The sequence below is a fragment of the Python bivittatus genome, unplaced genomic scaffold (assembly GCF_059951505.1).
Source record: "Python bivittatus isolate LINGU-HERP-01145 unplaced genomic scaffold, Pbiv_v1 ctg000560_np1212, whole genome shotgun sequence".
In the NCBI taxonomy this organism is placed as follows: domain Eukaryota; kingdom Metazoa; phylum Chordata; class Lepidosauria; order Squamata; family Pythonidae; genus Python; species Python bivittatus.
Genome location: NW_028277083.1, coordinates 9,093,538 through 9,114,475, shown reverse-complemented (window position 1 = coordinate 9,114,475; position 20,938 = coordinate 9,093,538). Strand labels below are relative to the sequence as shown.

The 20,938-nt window shown below is 44.5% G+C and overlaps 2 protein-coding genes across 4 annotated transcripts in view; one reads left to right on the top strand and one right to left on the bottom strand.

The window, feature by feature from the left end:
* Positions 1-5,734, bottom strand: part of IFT140 (intraflagellar transport 140) — a 72,332-nt gene extending 66,598 nt beyond the window's left edge. Inside the window, exons 1-5 of the mRNA XM_088148153.1 lie at positions 5,303-5,734; positions 3,903-4,063; positions 2,349-2,566; positions 734-855; positions 69-211 (exon numbers count right to left, since the gene is read on the bottom strand). Of these exons, the coding sequence (XP_088004279.1) occupies positions 69-211; positions 734-855; positions 2,349-2,566; positions 3,903-4,053 (634 nt within the window). The 5' untranslated portion in view covers positions 4,054-4,063; positions 5,303-5,734. The remainder of the gene's footprint in view (positions 1-68; positions 212-733; positions 856-2,348; positions 2,567-3,902; positions 4,064-5,302) is intronic.
* Positions 5,735-6,983: 1,249 nt separating this feature from the next.
* CRAMP1 (cramped chromatin regulator 1) overlaps positions 6,984-20,938 on the top strand; it is a 39,769-nt gene continuing 25,814 nt past the window's right edge. The window contains exons 1-3 of one of the 3 annotated variants that reach the window (XM_088148152.1): positions 6,984-7,244; positions 9,864-10,237; positions 20,473-20,666. In XM_088148152.1, the coding sequence (XP_088004278.1) occupies positions 9,865-10,237; positions 20,473-20,666 (567 nt within the window). In that variant the 5' untranslated portion in view covers positions 6,984-7,244; position 9,864. Of the gene's footprint in view, positions 7,245-7,642; positions 9,395-9,863; positions 10,238-20,472; positions 20,667-20,938 lie in introns of those variants that run through there. The other 2 variants (XM_088148151.1, XM_088148150.1) reach the window with 2 other exon arrangements.

Here is a 20,938-nt window from a genome sequence, read left to right as displayed (position 1 = left end):
CTCAAAAGCAGAACCATACTGTCATCTTCTTCTTTCAAACAGAACTACCAAAGCTGCTTTGTTCTTACCATCTATCACGCTAACGAAGAAGGACAGGCCTTCCTGGGGTCCCATTTTGAGAGGCATCCCCATTCCAGATTTTCTCCAGTTAAACATATCCAGGGCTTTTTCATCACCACTCACCGCAGCTTTGGCGAGCTGGACCAAATCTCTGCAGGCAAGAACAAGACATTTGAGTTTTGGCACCTTTGGATCTCAAGATGAAAGCTTCCTATTATAAGAAAGAACCACCTCTTCTTCTTAACCGCAAAAGATTTCTCACCCCAGCCCAGAGCAGCTTCCAAATGATTGCACACATGTTGTCCAGTATTAAAGTTTTTTTGGGATGGGCACTTAAGGCGTAGCACGAAAGGAACAGCAGGCATCCATCTGATTTAAAACTCACACTGTGCTGAAAGTAACACCATGCATTTTTAGACAGGTTTAGGAAGGCAGGGAGGAAAAGGATGAAAAAATAAAAGGTTAAAAAAATGAAAGTTTTCAACCTGAGGATGACGCTATCAAAATAGATAATGCTAAGGAACGATTAAAAGAAAACATGAAACAGAGGGAAGAAAGTGGCATTTGATTCATCACAGATATTACTGCCTAAACACCAAAGAAGTTTCAAGCTTTTACTCCAGTGGAACTTAGTATCAAAGGAGAGACATTCTGGTCAAAGTATCATACTTACTCCCCAGGAGGAGGTGGGCGGAAAATGCCGAAATTAAGATGTTTCCCATACTCATGTTTTAACAAAGGGGGACCTTGAACTCTACCCCGCTGATCCATCCGCCACAATACAAGAACACCAAGCTACAAAAGAGAGATTAGTCTATTAATATTTTCTTAGTGACCATTTGTTCTGCAATGTGCAGTCCTCGTTTGTCTTGAGATGAGCTTATATCTTTATTGGTAACTTTATATGAAGAAGCAAGTTCTCAATAATTGGCCAGACCTAAGCATGCTAACCAAATATTCTCATGGTCTTTTTAAAAGAAAACAGCTTATGATTTTCTCTTGTCCAATATGCCAAGGGAATCTCATGTATGCCATAATTTGCCCTGAAGGAAATATAAGTGTTCAGTGTTCTAGAAGGAGCACGGAAAGGGTTACATTTGCAGTGGTGTCAAATCCTGGCTCAATGCACTGCTGTCCTTGGCATCAACATGCACATCATGATCTTCCTGTCTGGCAGGTTCATGGTCAGACTGCAAACAGTAGCTACTATGCTGTAAATCATGAATAAGCTACTAAAACATCAAACTGCTCAGCTACAATAAAAATCTCACGCTTCATAATTACGTTTCATCTAAGCATCTTCATCTTTTAGAAGCAGTCAAGCAAAATTGCTCTGTTCATCTGAAGAGCGTTTTCCTATTTCCTATCCTTACCTAGGGTCAATTCAGTCCTTTGGAATATAGATGGTGAAATCATTCAAGTTCTTTCCAGCTCACCAGCAGAAAGGTATCTGGCTGATAAATACAATATGACTTGGAAGTGGCATTTTTCCTCCAATATCTAAGAAAGCCTGGAGCTTAAGCTACATCTCCTGAAAGACCAGATCCTACCATATGTATAAGCCAATTCTTAATGTAGTGCCATGATGCCCAGGGTCACCTGGAATCAAATCCCAGTTGAGCTTATTGTCAAGTAACTGAACAAGAGTGCAACTGCAGAGAAGAAAGCAGAGCAAAGCTTCATTTTCAGAAAACATTAGAGTTGTAGGGTAAAAGCAACACCACAATTTAGTTTTGCCTGAGCAATGTTCACTGTTAAAATTACCACACTCCCCACCTATCTGAAAATTTCAAATACATACAGAAATGAAGAGCAAACAGTAGTTTGTGAAGTGCAGGAAAAAAGAGTTTAAAAAGCAGAACAGCACCAGACAATGGATGTTTCTGAATTTTTAAAACATAGATGATCCCAGTAATGGATCACCCAAGTCACATGGTTTAACTTTCAGCTGGCAACCATTTTGTTTTGTCTTTTGAATGTTGGCAAAACAGAATAAAAAGCTTTGGAAAAATACACTTGCCTTTTTCTCCCCTTTACAAGTAAATGAAAAATTCACATCTACAAGGGAAATTCCCACGGTCTGTATTAAACAGACAATGTATAGCAGGGTTCCTCAACCTTGGCAACTTTAAGAGAGGTGGACTTCAACTCCCAGAATTCCCCAGCCAGCCTTCAGAATTCCGGGAGTTGAAGTCCACCCGTCTTAAAGTTGCCAAGGTTGAGGAACCCTGATGTATAGAATATGCATTGAAGTGCTATTCACAAACTATTTTGATTTTGCTACTTACTTTATCTCCAGAAACAAGACGTGTACCATTAGTACTCCAATTTAGGACTGAAATATCAGCATTATGGTTGGAGGGCACAGCATGATGTTCCTTGTCTTGTTTATTTACCACCACCACATCTCCCATCTCACAACCCACTGCCACGATCAGTTTGGAAGGATGCCAACTGAGACACGTGGCCCGAAAGTTTCTTTCCAAGTGTGCATCAGACACATATTCTCCCTGGGGGGAAAAAAGCAAGGAGAGAACAGCATCATTTTATATATATATATTTTTTTGGCTAAACCTTCAATAAATCTCCACACACACACACACCCAAATACATCTAAGTTTATGTACAATGCAGGGGACATTTCTTTTTTTCTGTTCTGGTGAACTGTGAAGCTGGAGAATACTTTTAGGAATACAGGCACTGCCAGGAGAACAAACAAATGTATAACAGAACAAATCAGTGTTCCTCCTCCAGGTTTTATTTATTTATACTTCAAATTTAGTCACTGCCCATCTCACTCAAGGTTTGAAGGAAGCTGTTCCCAGCCCTATCTCCATAAGACCAACTTGCAGAGAAATAAATGTGTTTCTTCCTTCCCTAAGAACAGAAAGGAAAGGCAATTTTACTCTAACCTGGAGCTACAGCAGAATATGTCAGCTGTCCCTCATTAATGTCTTTTACAAAAACCTAACATGAATCAAGAAGAACTATGTTATTGGTGGAAAGAGAATGTTTTCCCTTTCCCTTTTTTTTTCTTTTTTGCAGGCGGCATCAGTAAAGCTAGGTGACAGCTTTTGCAAATTTTCCCCTCTGCCCTCAATGAAAAAGGAAGAGACTTCATTCCCATTGTCTTGTGCTTAAAGTTCAATGGAAAATGGACAAGGGGGATGACATTTTTAAAATGAAGCATGGGATCAAGAGTAGTTCTGTCCTATGCTAGATTTTTAAAAGAGGCAGTGGAAAGATGCTGCATAAATGCCTACAAACTTAGAGTTAGGCAGCCATGACGCCCAGAGTCGCTTCCAGTGAGATGGGCAGTGACAAATGTGATAGATAGATAGATAGATAGATAGATAGATAGATAGATAGATAGATAAAAATAATAAAGCCAGATACTCTTTCTTTCTTTGGCTATGCCACAGAATATGAAGAAAAGACAGATGACTAGCATTACATCTAATGTAATCTTAATACATCTGGCTGGTATCTCAAAGCAAACTTTATTGAGTAATTGCTAAGACCCGCAATCATTTTTGTCCTTTTTCACTCAAGTGGCCATGCTTGGTCACTTGAAATCCTAGTCTTTTATCTAGCTTATGAAGATTTGGTGCCTGGATTTGTTCACTTTCCTGTTCCTATGCCTTTTTTGGGGGCGGGGGGGTTGTAGGTCTGTGAACACGGAGTTTGTGCTTTTTTTTTTAATGTTTCACATGCAAACTTCAGTAGCAATAATAGAACAATAATTGATCTCAAGGGCCTTCAACACATTTATATTAATTAAGCAGATGTGAAACAAGGCCTAGGACTTGACTAGCCCAAGACAAAAATTCGTTTTAGAACACTTGCCTGTTCTAGAAAAATGTCCACACTACCACCAGAGTTTGCATTAATGGATGCAACAGCCAAAAGTGGCTGGAGATGGTGCCAAGCTATGTGGGAGTGGGGTCCACGGGACTCAAGAGCTTCTATTCGATGATCAATGTACACAGCCATGGTCAGATACCTATGAGACAAAAAAAGTATTTATAGTATAACCAGCTGAAGACTGAGACCCAAATATGAGACTGAAAGGCGATTTACATGTTCAAACATAAACTGAATACATCAAAAATAAATGTTCTTTGCAAGTGGAAGGAATTAATTCCACCCCAATCATTATTTAACTCTTAATTTAATGTTATACCTTTTCTTTCCCTGCTCTCCCTCCAGAAGCAGAAGGGCAAATGCACAGGAGGGCAATTTCTTGCTTTCTACCATCTACACACAGGTTAAGAGCATTCTTGCTCCAACTGGAATGTGGGAGGAATGAAGACTCCAAGCAGGCAGATCATAGAAATCATGGTCCATTGTAAGACTGCTGTTCCCATTCATAGCTGCCCAAAATCTTTTGGAGTGGGTGGCCGTATCAAATCAAATAAATTAAATATTGCAGATATTTGCATTTGGAATGCGAGGAGGAGGAGGAGAAGCAGACACTGCCTATTATATCTTTTAAAAAAAAAACCTAAAGTCTCTTTTGTGTCAATTCCCCAGTCTAGCCTATAGCCCTGAAATTTTCTTGTAGTGTCCTGTCCAAATACTAAGTCAATCTGAACCCACTTAGCATTTAATTATTTCAAATTAATGATGGTGGCCAGCTAACAGCATTTAAAAATAACATAAACCACACGTCACAATAATAAACATAACCGGCAGCGGAGGTTAAAAAAAAACAAACCAAGCCACCAGGAATCAAATCAACGCAAACATTGCACAGGCTCTGCCACACGTCTGGATCCCTCAGCCCAGTGACACAACCGTGTCTTTAAAGCCTTATGAAGGGCCAGCAGGGATGATGTGGATTAGGTGGGGGGGGGGATTAGCTAAGATTAGCTAGGTGCTTCCGCCTGCTGACCCCTCGCTGGGGACCTCCTGTATGACAGTTCAGCCCAACTCGACTCCTAGCGACTCCACAGACACGTCCACGCAGGTTGCATGGCAATAACACGGCCGTCGGGGTCGCCTTTGCCTTCGTCTGGGAAATTTTCCCGACTTGCCAGCCCAGGGATCACCTGGTGGCCTCCCATCCACGCCTCCAGAAAACCCACGCTTTCCTTCAGGAGAGGGCCAGGCAAGCATAGAGAGCCCCCGGAATCTCCACCGGAGTGCTAGCTGGGCCAAAGGTTCTCCTTTTCGCTCCCGCTCGAAAGATGCCCCGAAAGCAGCGAGGCGAGTCCCCCCAAGCCCGACTTCGCCGCCTTACCTGCCCCCTGCGCGGCCCGAACAGGACCGAGGCCTGGTGGGCCGCTCCGCAGACTCCAGGGGCGGCTTCGTGTTGCCCTTGGCAACGGCGAGCGCCCTGCCACGGAAATACCCGAAGGGGGAGCGAAGCGAGCCGCGGTTTCCCGAAGGGGACGCTGGACGGAAATGCCCGAACGCTTTCGCGCGTCGCCTCTTCAAAAGCGGTGGGGAAGGCGCTCTTCGGTCTGCAAGTGCGAATCGTTTTTTTCCCCTCCCATTTTGGACTTTCTGCCCAAAGAGGCGCTGGAACACACCCCACGTGTTGCTGTTGGTTTCTTCTCAAACAAGCCGACGGGTTCGTGAAAGAAGATTCTGCCTTTCTGTGCAAAAATGTCCCTCCCCGCCTTTTCCGTGGAGAAGCGAGAGAGTGCGACGGCAGCGCCAGTACTTTACTTACAAATAAACGATTAAAGCCCCCTTTATCCACCTCTGGCATCTGTAGGAAGGGTTGAAAAAAAGTCTCTTTAAATGCGGTTCGATTTTATCCATGGCAGCTAATTAATGCTGTTTTTAACGCTCCTCTCCCCTCCCTTCTTTGGTATATCCTTGGATTCAGTACAAGGCATCAATTAGCCCTGTAAGCGAATCCGTCTTCGGATGGCGTCCTATTTCGTAGGCTGAAAAGTCACATGAATGACCACATAAACTTAATCTAACGTGCGTGAGCACGTCAGAAGGTCAGGTCCGTTGTCTGCCATTTGCATTCCTGGCTTTGCATTACTTTTCCATTTCTCAAGACGGTCTCCGTGAAAGTCACTCCCAATTTCATCTTCCCAACTACCTTGGGAGGTAGAGCGGCCGGAGAAAGAGGGCGCCCCGTGCATTTTCACGGCTGGGTGCTATTTGAACCCGGAGCCCACTTTCCCCCCTCCTGATCCCACTTTTTAACCACTGCACGACCCTGACTTATATGCGATTTTTCCTCTTCCAAGGACAACAAAAAGCCTGTCGCCTCATTGAAGGCGTCGTTATATTTATTTATTTATTTATCTATTTATTTATCTATTTATTTATTTATCAAACTTATCCCCGCCCATCTCCCCCCAATGGGGGACTCTGAGCGGCTTGCAACAGTTTAAAACAATAAATAAATACATAGTTAAAATTTATAAAAAACACATTTACACAAAGTAAAAGGAAAAACAATAGCTTTCATGGAATAAAGTCCCTATCCTATGAGTTTGTTTTAATCGCGAAACGATGCGCACCGCAGATCAACAAGGCGTATTCGCGGGAAAAATAGGGCTGCAGCCTTTTAAATTGCTCCACCTCTTTCGGCAATGGTCCCCTGCCCTGCCCATCCAACAGGAACCAGCCAATTACCGCTTCAGAAAGTGCCCTGGTCCCCTCCCCTTTCTGAATCCCCGCCCATGCCTTCCTCGGAGCCAGTCGCGTCCGTCTCAGCCACTTCCGGCCCCGCTCTCCTGCCCTCCAACCTTCTTCGCTCTCCCCTCCCTTCCCTCCTCCTGCCTCTCCTCGCGCCCTGGGCGTCCCGTGTCATCTGCCGCGCGCGGCGCTCCGATTGGTCACCTTTGCCTCCGCGGCCTCGCGCTCCGCCTCCCCCCTCCGCCGCCGACCAATGAAAAAATTTGTTTGGGGTTCCTTTTTTTTTTCCCTTGCCGTCTTTCTTTCTTTCTTCCCCCTCCCCCTCGGAGGCGTGGCTTGCCGAGCTCTCCGCTGGGCCTCCTGGGCTCGCGCGCCGGGATCCTCGACCTCTTCACGGCGCGTGGCAGCGGCGAGGAAGCGGAAGGAGGCGGCGAGCTCGCGGGCCGAGGAGGGGGCCGCGTCGGAAGGCGCCCGCCTGCGGAGGAGCTGCGGGGCCGAGAAGCCGCCGGGGCGCGGAACGGCCTGCGCGCCGCCGGGATCTGCTGCCCCGCCGCTGCCGGGGGATTCCCATGCATCAGGTAGGAGCGGGGCCCGGGCGGCCTGGGTGCTGGGGAGGGTGCGTCCCCGCCCGCCCGCCCGCCCAGCCCGGTCTGCAAAGCGACGTCGGGCTGCAGCCCCACCGAGGGCGTGCAGCGCCCGTCGGCCAGCGGCACGGGCTCCTGCGGCAGCTCGCCTTTGCAGCCCTGGAGTCCCGCGAGGGGGGCCCCGGGAGCCCCGGCTGCGCTCCCTCGGAGAGAGCGGGGAGGCGCGGCGGAACGGCGGGCCAGCTGGCGCCGCGGAAGCGGAGGAGGGGCGTTCGGACGAGGAGGGCGAGCCCGGGAAGGTGTCATCGGAGGGGAGGGAATAGAGCGGTGGGGGAGTAAATATTGACCGAGGCGATGTCTCCGGGAGCGGGGCGCTGGGAAGGATGGTTGGGGAGGATGCGGGAAGGGGTGGAACTCTGGCAGCCGTGTGAAGGGGGAATGGTCGGGTAAAACCCTGTTGTTATTATCATCATCATCATCATCATCATCATCATTATTGTGATGCAGCGGGGCATGGTAAAACGGGCCAGCAGCTCCAGCCTGCTGACAGTGCCACTTCCCCATTTGGGAAGTGCCTTTACTTAACCGTCCCCCAAGTGTGGATCGCGGATCTTTTAATAGCCTGATAACGCATGGGATTATTTGAGATCACGTCTGGTTATGGCTCTTGGACCTGTTTCGGGCAGCCCATTCTGCAGACCGTGGGTCGTAACGCCGTGTCGTTTTCATTTGGCCGTCTTTGAACCCATCACAGGCTGAGCGAGCGTGTCCCCAAATGAATAAAAAGCAGACCCAGAATGTGCTCTTAAGGGCTTTGGCTTCTAATGCTTCCTGGCATTAAGTTCCAGTGAAGGCACGGAGCTTCCATCTTGGTATCATGTTCTGAAAATGGGTATAAAATAAGAATACTCTGTATTCAGGTTCTTCTCACAGTGGAGCTTATGAAATAAATGTATATGCACTATCTTCTTAAAAGATTATATTCTTTGAAGGGTGCTGAATCTTTTGCCTGAAACACCTTTCTACTATTGTTGTTGGTACCATTATTATTATTAGGCTAGTGATTTTTGCTGATGGGAGCTGAATTGTGATTTCTAGTCTGAAAAAGTGGTCGTCTGGGTGTTTGGCCCTAAATAAGGGCCACTTAATTCTCAATATACCCTGAAGAATGCTTATTTCTTCAGACTTTATTTCCAAACAGCTGTCTCTTCTGACATTTCTATGAGCTGGGATAGGTGTGGAAAGATGTTTTTTTGCTTTGCATCTTTTCCAATGTTTTCCTCTACATGTATTTTTAAAAGGGGGGGCTTGAAGGGGTTAATAGCATTTTGCAGGCTTCCAGCCTAGAAGATAAGGTTAAAAAAAAGAAAATCAGCCCAGTGATGTGATTGTCAGGGGAAAAAAGGTGTCACTATCAAGTCTGGAGGGCCCCTTTGCTTAAAAAGTTCTACCTGGCAAGCCCGCGGCCCCTGATTTGGAAAGATGCCACGAGGGCCATTCATTCCCCAAACTGAAGGGGGGAGGTGTGTTATATCCACCTCCCCTACAAAATAATAATAATAATAAAGTTCTGAACTCCTCCAACCCGCCCTAACTTGGCTGTCCCCCCCTTTTTTACCCCCCAAGAAATAAAGCATCCTTCCAGCCTTAAGAGGAAGTTCAGTAAAAGGGGGGCAGCCGCAGTTCTGGCGCGGGGGCCCGCCGCGGGTCGCCCTCCCCGGTGGGCGTGCGCCGTTTTGCGCCCCCAGACCCACCCCCAAAGCGCCCCCCCTTACTTTTGTCCCTGCCTTCGACCCCCGGCCGGCGCCTCCCTTGCGGAACGAGCCGCGCGTTGTCGGAAAGGGCGCGTGTCGGGAAGGGGCTTCCTCTTTAAAGCGGGGGGGAGTTGGAAGTCTTCGCAGTCCCGGTCCTGGAGAGCAAGAGGGAGACGCGCTCCCACACGCACACACACCCAGAGGCACACACAGGCGCACACCCTCCTCGCACCGAGAGCGAGCGAGCGAGCGAGCGAGCGAGGAGGAGAAACTGCTGCTGGGCTGCTGCATCTAGGAATATGAATGCACCCCCTCCGGGAGCTCGGCTCGCCTCGGCTCCATGGTGAGGAGAAAGAAGAGCCCCCCCGGCCCGGCAGACCCGCGCCATGGGTAGGACGGGGCGGGGGGGCGCGGGGGGGCCCGCCGCGCGCTCTGGGCCGGGCCCTCCGCCGCGGGTGGCTCTTTCTCCCCTCCTGCCCGCCCAGCACTTTCCCAGTTGGGCCGCTTCCCGGGCTCGGGCGCCGCGGGGGCTCCGCGGGCGCCCCTCGGGCGGGGCGGCGGGCCCCCCGGGCCCCGCGCCGCCCGCGGGCCGAACGGCTGGGTCGGGACGAGGCGGCGAGAGGGGATTGAGTCGCAAACAACGGCGGCCATGTTGAGCGGAATTTCTGCAGCTAAACTTCTCCCCGCGGGGGGGAAGAAAGAGCCCGGGGGCCGCGGGGGTGGGGGCGCCCGGGCTGGCCCTCGAGCCCCCTCGGCGCGGGGGGGCGCCCCCCCCGGGGCGGGGGGCCGCCCGGCCCGGGGCGCTGTTTCGGGCCCACTAGCCTCACCCTCTTCCTCCTCCTCTTCTTCCTCCTGCCAGGATGACAGTCAAGCTGGGCGACCACAGCAGCAGCGCCAGCGCCGAGGAAGGCGTGAGGAAGCTGGGCAAGCGAGCCGGCGAGGAAGAGGGGTGCCCCGAAGCAGGAGGCGGCAGCGCAGAGGGGGCCCCCGGCGGCACAAAGAAAGGCGAGGAGGCGGCCCTGCGGGGCGAGGCGAATGGGGGGCCCTCCTCGGGTGGCCCGGCTTCGCCCCCGGCCTCTGGTGGCCCGGCCCCCGGCCACGACCAGCATCACTTCCTCAGGTCCAGCGTCCGGCCGCAAAGCAAGAGGCTCAGGAAGGATCCCCAGGCATCCTGCGCGGCTGCTGGCGGAGCGGGCGGCGGTGGCGGCGCTGCCCCCACCGGGAAAGGAAAAGGTACGGCCTGGGTCGCACACCCGGACCCCCAAATTGCGACGGCCAGCCGACCCAGAAAGAGATTCCGGGCGAGCAGGCTCCAGGGAGCGGACCCTGCGCTTGTAAAGAGGGGGTGCAGGTGGGCTGATTTTTTCCGAATTGGTTTGGTGGCATCAGATCCACCCAGAAGTCTTGGATTCGATTTGGGAAGTCATTTTCAGTGGGATCCTTCCTTGTTGTATCCCTGCTGCTTGGATTTTTTTTTTTTAACTCTGTGTTTCTGTTTTTATCTTCCTCCAATACCCAAGGTTTAAGTTTGCCCACTCTCAGGTCTGAAGGGGTCAAGAATCTAATTTTTTTATCCCTAGGATAATCGGCCTTGATATTCCTAGAAACAGCCTACTTTAACACCCTCAGTCTGCTCCTTTGGATTGTTGCATGATGATTGAGTTCCACCATGGATACCTAGCATCTGGTGTTCCTGGCCACAGCCTGGTTCTTACTCAACAAATGAGTCGCAATATTTTCTTGCCCATTTTCAGAATATTATTTCTGATGCTTTTTGAGTAGTGGAAACAGTTTGGATGGATCTGATGTGCACATAATGTGATTCTCTTGATCCATTCTGCCATGGTCTTTGAGCGATGGATTGAATGCAATTCTGAACTAGAACCAAGTGAGTTGGTTAGTGTTTTAGGTAATCACTGATATCAGTATATTTCATTCAGTGCAATTATAAGACATTTCTGTGGATTTAATTATTCCACCTTTGATTTTATTAACCAGTTGCATTTATGGAAATGGAAATACTTAAGGCTTCTCTAAAATGGTCATCATTGGGTCATTTTGTTAAAAATATGAACTGGTATATTGGATGGGAGAAATAAATAATTTGAGAGGTGTCATTAGAGAGTCTGTTTAAGACAACCTTCCACGACTTTAGAACGTTTTTTATAAATCAAAATTACAGAATCCTTTATGTGATATTTCTTGGCAATATGGCAGAAATTGTTGATGCCACATCAGATGTGACATTAAACATGGCTTTTTGAATAACACCTAACTGGCTGATTTTATATACAATGCTGTGGCTTTTTGAGTTTTGTCCTAACATTGTGTTAATCCAGTCAGTTGTCAATTATTCAGTGAAGGACAGTTAAATATATCATATTTTAACATGATATGCTAAACCTGTCAAAGCCCTATGTATCTTCAGCATTGTTTCAGCAAAGAAATACCACTTTATTAGTCTACTTTTTTCACCCTTTGCATTACTATAAACAATTGTGCCCACATTCACTTACAATATTCCCTGAAATCTTTTATCATACTGCTGCACCCAGAACAGCTAATAACCTCTTGGTGTAAATGTGTGTATTTAGTGAAAGCAAAATAGGCATCACAAATTGGCTGCTTATATGAAATGCTACTTCCCTACGTGGATCTGTCTTTCTGGAGTGCGATATTTCACTTAGATGTATATTCTGACAACCTGAAATTAACATATTTAGGTATCAAATTCAAAAGAAGCATTTGTCATATTCAGCACTATCCTACATTGATCTAGTCCTTATTAATAGTTAGATGCAGAGGAAGCTGTTGTCTTTTGACAACATGGCAACTTCCAGACACGTGGACTTCAATTCCCAGAATTCCCCAGCCAGCTTGGCCTTTATAAAGAATTGTGGGAATGGAAGTCTACGATCGGGAAGTTGCCCAAGTGGGAAACACTGGTATAGACTACTGTTGTGTACTCTGATTGGCAGATGTTCTTTCTAGAGCGTTAGATGGAAAGCTTTCATCTGCTACCTGATCTTTCTAACTGGGGGCTGAATCTTGAGTCTTCTGCAAGCAAAGTCTGTGCTATACAATTGAATAAGCTCCTGCAGAACTCATACTGGAATGAATGGAAATTCTACCAAAGCATAGCTATGTGCTAATACACCCTCACTTTCTTTCAATGGGCTTAACAGCATGGCTAGGAATGTATGAAGTTGGAGCTTGTTTTTCGTTCTTGACATAATTGTAGTGGAAGAGAAAAATCTACCTTTTCAACAGAACAACCTGCTTCAACACTTGCAAAAATAGCAAGGGAAGTGCCAGTGTTTCCATTTGTCTTTTGATGTGTGAGTCTGTTAATGAAGTATATTACTTTAATCATTATGGATTTAAGTTGTAGACAAACAGAGGGAGTCAATGGCCAGTGTTTAACAATGAAACATATCTCATACATTAGAGGAGGTATGGGAAAATAGAAGATAAATGGAGGTATGGCTTTTCACTCTCATTTCAGGTGTTCATAACAATGTAGTATAGTGGCAATGAAGTTGAACTATAATTTAGGACAGGGTTCCTCAACCTCAGCAACTTTAAGATGGGTGGACTTCAACTCCCAGAATTCCCCAGCCAGCAAGTTGCTGAGGTTGAGGAACCCTGATTTAGGAGACTCAATAACTGTCCCCATTTGACCCTTCAGAGATCAGCAGGTGACTTTCAGACAGTCACACCCTGTCAATCTTCCTCACAGGTTTGCTGTGGGAGTAAAATGAAGTGAGAGCTCAGATCCCATGTATACCGCTTTGAACTGCCAGAAGAATGGTGGGAAATAAATGCAATAAATAAATAAGCCATTCCTTTCCATTAATTCAGTAACTTGTACATAGGTGAATGTTGGATCAGAAATCTTTCCAGTGGAGCTAATGACAGTAGTGTTGCACTGATCTATAACTGTGGGTCATTCTGGTGAGATAAAGAAAAAATTGTTTCCCTGCATCCTGCTCCTCTAAAATTCCAGTGCTACTCATTTTTATTGCATGTTGGTTAACTGGAATAACCTTTGTTTAAGCACTTTTTGATTGTAAAAGATATGCTCCCTCTGCTTATTTTTTGAGGGGAGTTGTAAAAGAGGGGGATTATTCTCCCAAATACGTTTGAGATCATGCTACTACCTGCTGCACCTCCTTGAGGTTAAGGAGAAGGGTCATGGAGGCCAAGCAGCAATGGAAGTGCTCCTTGGCAATTCAGCGTGATACATGCAGGATAAATTGCAGAAACAGTAATTTCTTGTCTCCATCATTTCTGTGGTATTTGAACCAAGGTCTGATATTTATAAACTAGAGTTCCAGAAAGCATAAGTTTCTAAGGTTTATGGTATATATTTTTAAGGACATTCCTGTACCTTAAAAAGACTGTTTCAAGGACTTTACCGTAATAGTTTTCAGTTGTTTAAATTGTATGGTGATGGTAGAGTTGCTAAAATAATACTACACTTGTTATTCCTTTTCATAGGCCTATAAACTCCCAATTTAGGGAGGTTTTATGTGGCATGATTATCATCATCATTACCTTGGCATTGCTCCATTTCTAGCTGATTATGCTAGTGTAGCACTCTAACCCATAGTTAACTGAACCATGGCTTACTCAACCCAGAGTCTGGGGTTTTCACATCCTATTGAAGCAGAAATCAACCACACTGACTGGATCCATGCACCACTCGCAGCTAAAATTTAATTCACGAGAGGAAGTCTACATATTTGGAGGGCACTTTTGGGAAAAGGTGGGCTAGTTCAGGGCTCAGTGTGTTGTGTGATCACAGGCATTATGAGCCACATGAGTGGCCTCTGTGGCATAAAATAGGTACTTGAGTCTGGATTGAGCACTGTCTGTCCAATCTTACTTATGCTTATTCAGAAGTTAATTCCTGTTGTCTGGGTTCACACATCATGCTAAGCCACATTGTGGTTTGCTTGATTTGGGTTTAGTGTGTTGTGTGAACCTATCGTTGTTTATTCAGTAAACTGTTGTTTATGCAATGTGTGAACCCTGGCCTTAAATTAAATGAAATAACCCAATATTTGTGCAGGTGTGTAGCATATAAGAAGGTATATTTTATTATGCATACAGTTTGGAAGCTATGTACATACACCTCTTTTTACACATCAGTTTCTTTTATTAGATTAAAGTTTCTTAAAGTAATAAATAGATTTACAAGGTCAGATGCTTTTAAATTTTAAATTTCAGTGCTTGCTGACACTTTAACTATTACAACCATCTTGTTGACATTTTCACCATTTTTTAAAATGATTGCTGACAAACCTTTAAAAGAAAGTAGCTTAATTAAAAAAATATGAATTTGCAGCATATTAAGGTGTAGTAGGAAAAGAAAATTGCCTTTGTCAAGCTTATTCCTTCCAGATGTTGGCCCTTTGTTAGTTGTCAACACTCATGGTCTTGAACAGGTTCTTTTTCTAATTGAAGCTGTGTTAATCTGTTGCAGTAAAAACACCAAAAGATCTTTAAAGAGAAGAGATACATTGATTATGACATAAGCTTTGGGGGATATGGACTAGTGCTGCAAGATGCATTGGTGCATGAATATTATGTATGTTACAGAAAGGTTTGGTGTGGAATCCTTGCTTGTTTTGGTGGGATTGGAGTCTGTCTTGTGTTAAGCTATTAGAGGAAGTTTTTGTTCTTTAGGGACTGCTCCTTTTAAAAACCATGGCAATGTCTTCTGGGGATGTTCAGGAGAGGTGTCAAGAGAGAAATTAACAACATGCTTGTTAAATCTAGTATTTAATTTTAAATTGTTGCTGGTTATTCCTATCCTGCTGCTTTGAACTTGGTGATGGTAGAGTTGCTAACTTGGTGGACAACTTCTAAACGTTGTGCTAGGGTAATCTTACAAATACTTTATAGTTAGAGCAAAAAAAATGCTTTGCTATTTGATTAAATATATCTAAATTAAAAGAGAAATGGCTTGGTTTAATATTCAATACTTACCATACCTAGGAGGAGAACTCCTGATGTAAGAATATTACCATTTAACTCTTTGAAAATATTAATTAATTGCTTCAAATGAATGTGCTGTGTGTATTCTGAATGCAAACTATTAGGCAGCTGTTAATGTTAAATATCAAACCAAACCATCTGTGAATGGTCTTTTCCAAAATTTGAGTATTTGGGGAGAATTCATAATTGCTGTAGTTGGGTTGGATGCTGTGCTTATCTGGATGTTCCCTTTCTTTGGTTGCAAAAGCATCTAATCCCCTAGATACAAACTATTTCTCTTTTTTGAAAAGGCTGTTCTTGTGCCTAGAATATTTTGCTTTTGACATGGGTTGGCCATTGTTTATTCTTACATTCATACTAGCTTATAGTGCCTGGCAAGCAGATGGCAATAAAATTGAACAAATAAATACTCTTTACTTTATAATAATATTTCCATTATTCACTTAAATCAGGCCTTCATGGACACAACTGAGATTATGCCGCATTTGTTTACAGCAAACTTGTCAAAATTTCTGTGTGACAGACTACCCACAGTTTATAATTTCTTAGTGCTGAATAAATACAGGATAATCTGGCGAAATTGTACATTGTACATCATGGAGCCTGTGAATTTTATATGTTACAAAAGGCATTTTTGCAAAAGAGCCTAGAAAGTAAATAACTCAAATTGTCAAAAACGTTTGGGGCACAATCAGAAATCAGACTAGCTAAATTACTTTGTCATGATTTAGGAGTATTGCTGGATTGGCCTTTAAAGAGAATGGAACTTAGTTTTCCTGGGGCCATGAATTCTAAATCTCACCTATCAATTTATTCAATTCTGTTTCATAGTTTAAATAGACAATTTATATAATGCAGTTTCGCTGCATCTCAAAATTTCTCATCAGTACAGAGGCTGCAAATTTTTCAGCACTAGAAGCCAAATGTAATACATACCATAAGGCAGAGAAGTATATCTAATTTGCTTATTTTTTGCAATCATCAATAACATCAACATGATGGGCACCAGTTGGTTAATGGAGAACAAGTCATGTCTTAGTGAGCACATCTACACTCTGAATGACTTCAGAGTTTCTTTGTATATCTCCATAGAGAGGCTGTTGCAATCCATTGGTGGTGGACTCCCCAAAGCTGTAATAATAGTTGTAAATGGGTTGTCACCTGGTTTGACCTAATTCTTTGATGAGTCTCCCTGCCAGTATCACACTGGCATGCGGCTGTGGAATTCTGGGAGTTGAAGTCCACACATCTTAGAATTGCTAAGGTTGAGAAACGCTGCATTAGGCTGTCACTAGTAAGCGACTTAAGCACTGGTAAACATTGCTGCGCGGAGCATGCCTACCCAGAAGTTGTTTTCAGCTGCTTTGTTGTAGGCTCATAAGCCCCTAAAAACTGAAAAAGATTTAGAAACCTACAGAATGATGTATATATTCATTTTATGATGGCGGGTCTACGATAGTCATCAACATTAGCTAACATCTATAGACTAAAACGGTCCTGGATCTTGACAGTGCCTTCCTTTTAACTAGAAGGTGGAAATTATTAGAACCCCGTTAGAACTCAGCTAGGTAATCACATGCATCCATTTCTCGCTTGGGTTCAGTGGAGGGTGTCTAACACAATATGCTGCTCTGAAAAAGTTGAACCGTGTGGCTTGAGCCATAGAGAGGGTCTTATTAGAAGCTTAGGGATAGCCTAGGAAAAAAAAATGTTAGCATGTATTTAAAGACACCTGTGGCTGCGTTGTGGCAGCCATTCGTCTGCTTTGACTGCGATTGGATCTTTATCCTCCAGAATATAGCGCGGGTTTTCTACACAGGTCTTAAATTTCACCGCAGACAAACCTTCTTATACAGGGCAACCTTCCCTAGAAAGTATGCTCAGGCTTAAGGTGTTCTTGCTAAGTTTTCTAGTCTCGTGTATTCAGACCTTCTCTCCACTGAGCTGAATTACTCCATTTCTTTCATAAAGTGGATGGGTTGTTCTCCCGTCCAGGATTCCATCCAAACTGATGCCTGATCCTGAACAGGTTGTAGAGTGTCCAGGCCGAGTGCTCTGTGCTTGAGGCTGAGTTCTCCGTGCTTGTAACTGAGGCAGATGAGAAATGCATCCCTCTTGCCACTCGTGTGTTCAGCCATACACAAATCCCAGCCTCCTTTGTGAACAGAACTCTAAAGTCCAAACTCCTCTCCTCCTTCCGACTCTAGCTGGTCTGCCTCCCATTTTGGAATGAGAGTCCCGAAGCTAATGCTTCTACCAGCCGAATGCCCTTCCTGTGTGAAAGTCATAAAATAAAAGTGGGTTGGCTTTTGCTGCTTTACTATTTCTAGCTTTTAGCTCTCTGTTTTCTACAGAAGTTGCAGTCAGTATGCAGAGGTTTTGAGTTCCTGCCTTTCTGTTTAGCTGCTAAAATTAAACTTTTCTCCCTCCCCTCCCCTGATTTTCCTTGTTAAGCAGGATTAATTCCCAAACATGAATCAGTCAAATCTGCTCCTTTAAACTTTTGCTTCAGGAACAGTGGATCTGGAAGAGGCAAGATAGGTGCAACCGTACTGGACAGCAGAGTGATATTCAGCCTGCATGTGGACATACTCATCCAGGTTGTGAGGTCCCAAAATGGAGAAGTCACACATTTGGGTAGTGGTTAATTTCTATGTAAAATTGTAAAATGGCCTTGATATTCCTTTAGCGCAACAAGTCTGGTTTGTCAGAATCCATTTCAGTTAACTTTATTTCCTAGTGGCCTGTCTCTCAGCTGTTTTATTGATTTAAATGGTGACAGTACAACTTATTTAAATTAGAGCTTAAGAGTACTTTTCAGAATACTTGAGGATGCTCAGCACACCAAGATGGGTTTTTAAAAAATTGCATGTATGTGCCTGTCAGTGGACTGCTATTAGTCTACTAAAAAAAAAAAAAGCTGGTTAATTTGCAGCAAACAAGTTACAACACCCCATTCCTGTAGACTTGTTCAGTAGCAGCTGGATTGGTGTTGTTGGGCAAAGCCTGACTGATAATGCCATTTCCATAAGTGCAGCAGATGAGTCTTGATCTTCTACGTAATTAATTACAAGCCACTGATACTCTTTAATTACCATGGCTTAACCTTGCAGCCTCCACGGCGGCCAAAATCTTTTGTTGTTCCTTCCGGAGTAAGTTGATTCCAGTCTTTGGGCACCCCATGTAGTTCCTTTCTCCACCCTGTGCTATGTAAAGTAGCATTGGCACACCCTATCAAAATGATAGTAGCAGTTGCCAGTCCACCATCATTTCATCTTTGCGGGTGTGGTATCTTGGAACATTGCTGATTATGCTTTCAGGCCAACCCAGGCGACACTTCATCCTGGTTTAATAGCACAGTTATTTACCCAAAGTTGTAACTAAACCTCTAAAGTTGCATAGATTTCTAAACAGTTACAGTTCTTCTCTACCTTTATGTATTCCTTGGGATCTAGATATCATTGGAATATATTGGTTTACATCAGTCATTCCGGTTTTTTTGTCTGTTGTCTCCTTTACTTCAGTCAGACCAGTTGCTTGTATTCTGTTACTGAATTGCTGCAGAGATGGAAGGCAACAAACATTATTTAACTTTTTCCAGTGTTTAACTGTGTTACTGGAAGTGTCAAGTATAGCCAGTTTATACAGTTCCACTGTGGAAGGAATAACCAAGACCCGTAGGATGATGTGATTAGTTCCACAAGCCCTGTAGTATTTCAGAGACATTTTATTCAGTAGTAGAGTCCTATTTTGAGAAGCTATTCTGGGATAGCCAATGAGTTTAATTGCACCATTGAACTACATTTCTCTTAAACATTCCTAGATCAGGAGTATGAATGGGTTTTCTGCAGTGTTAACAAACTCCAGTTGGACGTTGAATTTTATTTTTTGTTCTTTTTTCATATTTCACACCCTCAGTAGATGAGAATTAACATGATTTTGGATGAATATGGAGTATAATCTCCTCCTGGAGATATTTAGCTTCCATCTTAGTCATGTCATGTGTCGCTTGGGGTTCTCAGCTTCTCAGCTTGCTTCCAGCAGGATTCCCTCGACTCAAGGAAGCACACAACTCCTGCCCCTTGGCTTAGAACATCACTGTGTCAGAGAATACACTGAAGAGCTTTACTCTTAGGCTCCTCACCTTCTTAGTCCTGCCATTTTTCCTGAACAGCAGGGTTGTGAGGCCTGCAGCCAGTCTGTGGATTTAACTGCACTTTTTTAAAGAAAGAAAGGAAACAGGCCTCCATTTCTGAAGAGTGAAACATTTCTCAGGGGCAGTGAATTACTGCATTGGAAAATCTGGTGTCCAGTTTGAACAGAAATGGTATAAAGAAGTATGTATAATAGTAGCCAAAGCATAGGTTGAATAAGTTTTCTTCTTTCAGATGGATTTGTTGGTAAAAGTGTGGCATCTCCTAAGAATGATTTTAATCTTCATTTCATCCTGTGCTTACCTTAGTTTTCCCTTCTCGTGAACTGTGTGTCGGTTGTCCTGAATTTTGTCATAATAGTTTTTGGAGATGTACTACAGATGTCCTGGTCTCTACAACTGCTTGGCTGTGGTGTCAGTCATAAGGATGTGGCACATCCCAGCAGCCTAACCACCCCCAATCTTCCAAGCATCTTCCCTTCCACTTGCCTTCCCAAGTCACTGCTGTCATTAACGTTCACCCACACTGTTCAGTCTTGGTTTTTCTTGCTTCCATCCCCCTGAATCACTTCTGCCCAAAACAATGTGCTTCTGTCCATATGTGGGACAGAGGAGACCTATTTCATTCTGTACATGGGTCAAAACATGCGTAGATCAGGTAGTATTCTGTGGTTTGCTTTCTACTGTACAAATCCAGTGTTTGGCAAATGTTTTGGTAGGTTGAGTGGCAGCTGTCAGTGATCATCATCATCCCTCTTATTTTTGAGATGAAAAATGAGAGTGCAAAGGCTTGTGAATTCCTTTCGACAGAACACGTGAGACAAGGTGGAACAAAGCACACACACACATGCATGGTCTTGTCCTGAGCTTGGAAAACAGGGCGCTTTATTTCTAGGCTGAAAAACATGGAATAACCATTTTGCACCATGTTTAAATCTACACTGTACAATTTTACAATTTATTGAAATTCGTTTGTCCCCAACTTTATTGGCCTCCTGGAAGAAGTTGAAAACAGCTTTTCCAGAGGGGTTTACAGACCTGACACCATATATTGTGTTGTGATTCATTTAAGGCATAAAAGAGATTTTGTGTGAGTTACTGTGCTTCCTTACTGTTGTGAGCTGCCAGGAGTCTTTTATGATTGTGATGGGATATTAATCTGATAAATAAATAAATTTTTAGGCTAAAGTTCTTTTAAAAGACTGATATCCTGCTTTCCAGCCACCTTAAAATTCGTGAAAAGTCATCTAATATAAACAGTGGTTGCAGGGTTGGTTGGGCTGACCTTTTTTTTCCCCCCCTTTCTCTAAAGGTGCAGATAATGGTGGGACCTCATCTAGCAACTCCTCAGGAATTCCTTCCAGCACTCCAGCTGGCAATTCAAAATCAGCTGCAAGGAACCTGAGCTCATCAACTGGAGAAAAGGAAGAAGGCAAGAAAGTTAGGCGTCAGTGGGAATCCTGGAGCACGGAGGATAAGAATACATTCTTTGAGGGCCTCTATGAGGTACATTTTCTAAAAGGATGGGAAGTGCCGCACCATGTTCCAAAAATGTATAAGCCAGATTTAAGGCAAACTTAGACATGTGTCAAATATTTGGTTGTTGTGAGAAGTAGGCAAACTCTGTGTCCTGTTCGCTTCATTTGAGCAATCTGAAATACATCATGCTGTCCCGGCTTTTTGAGAGTATTATCTGTTGGATGAATTGTAATTCCCTGGCAATGTTTCACCCATGTTTTTGTTGCATTGTCTGGGTTCCCAGAAATTGTATTATGAAG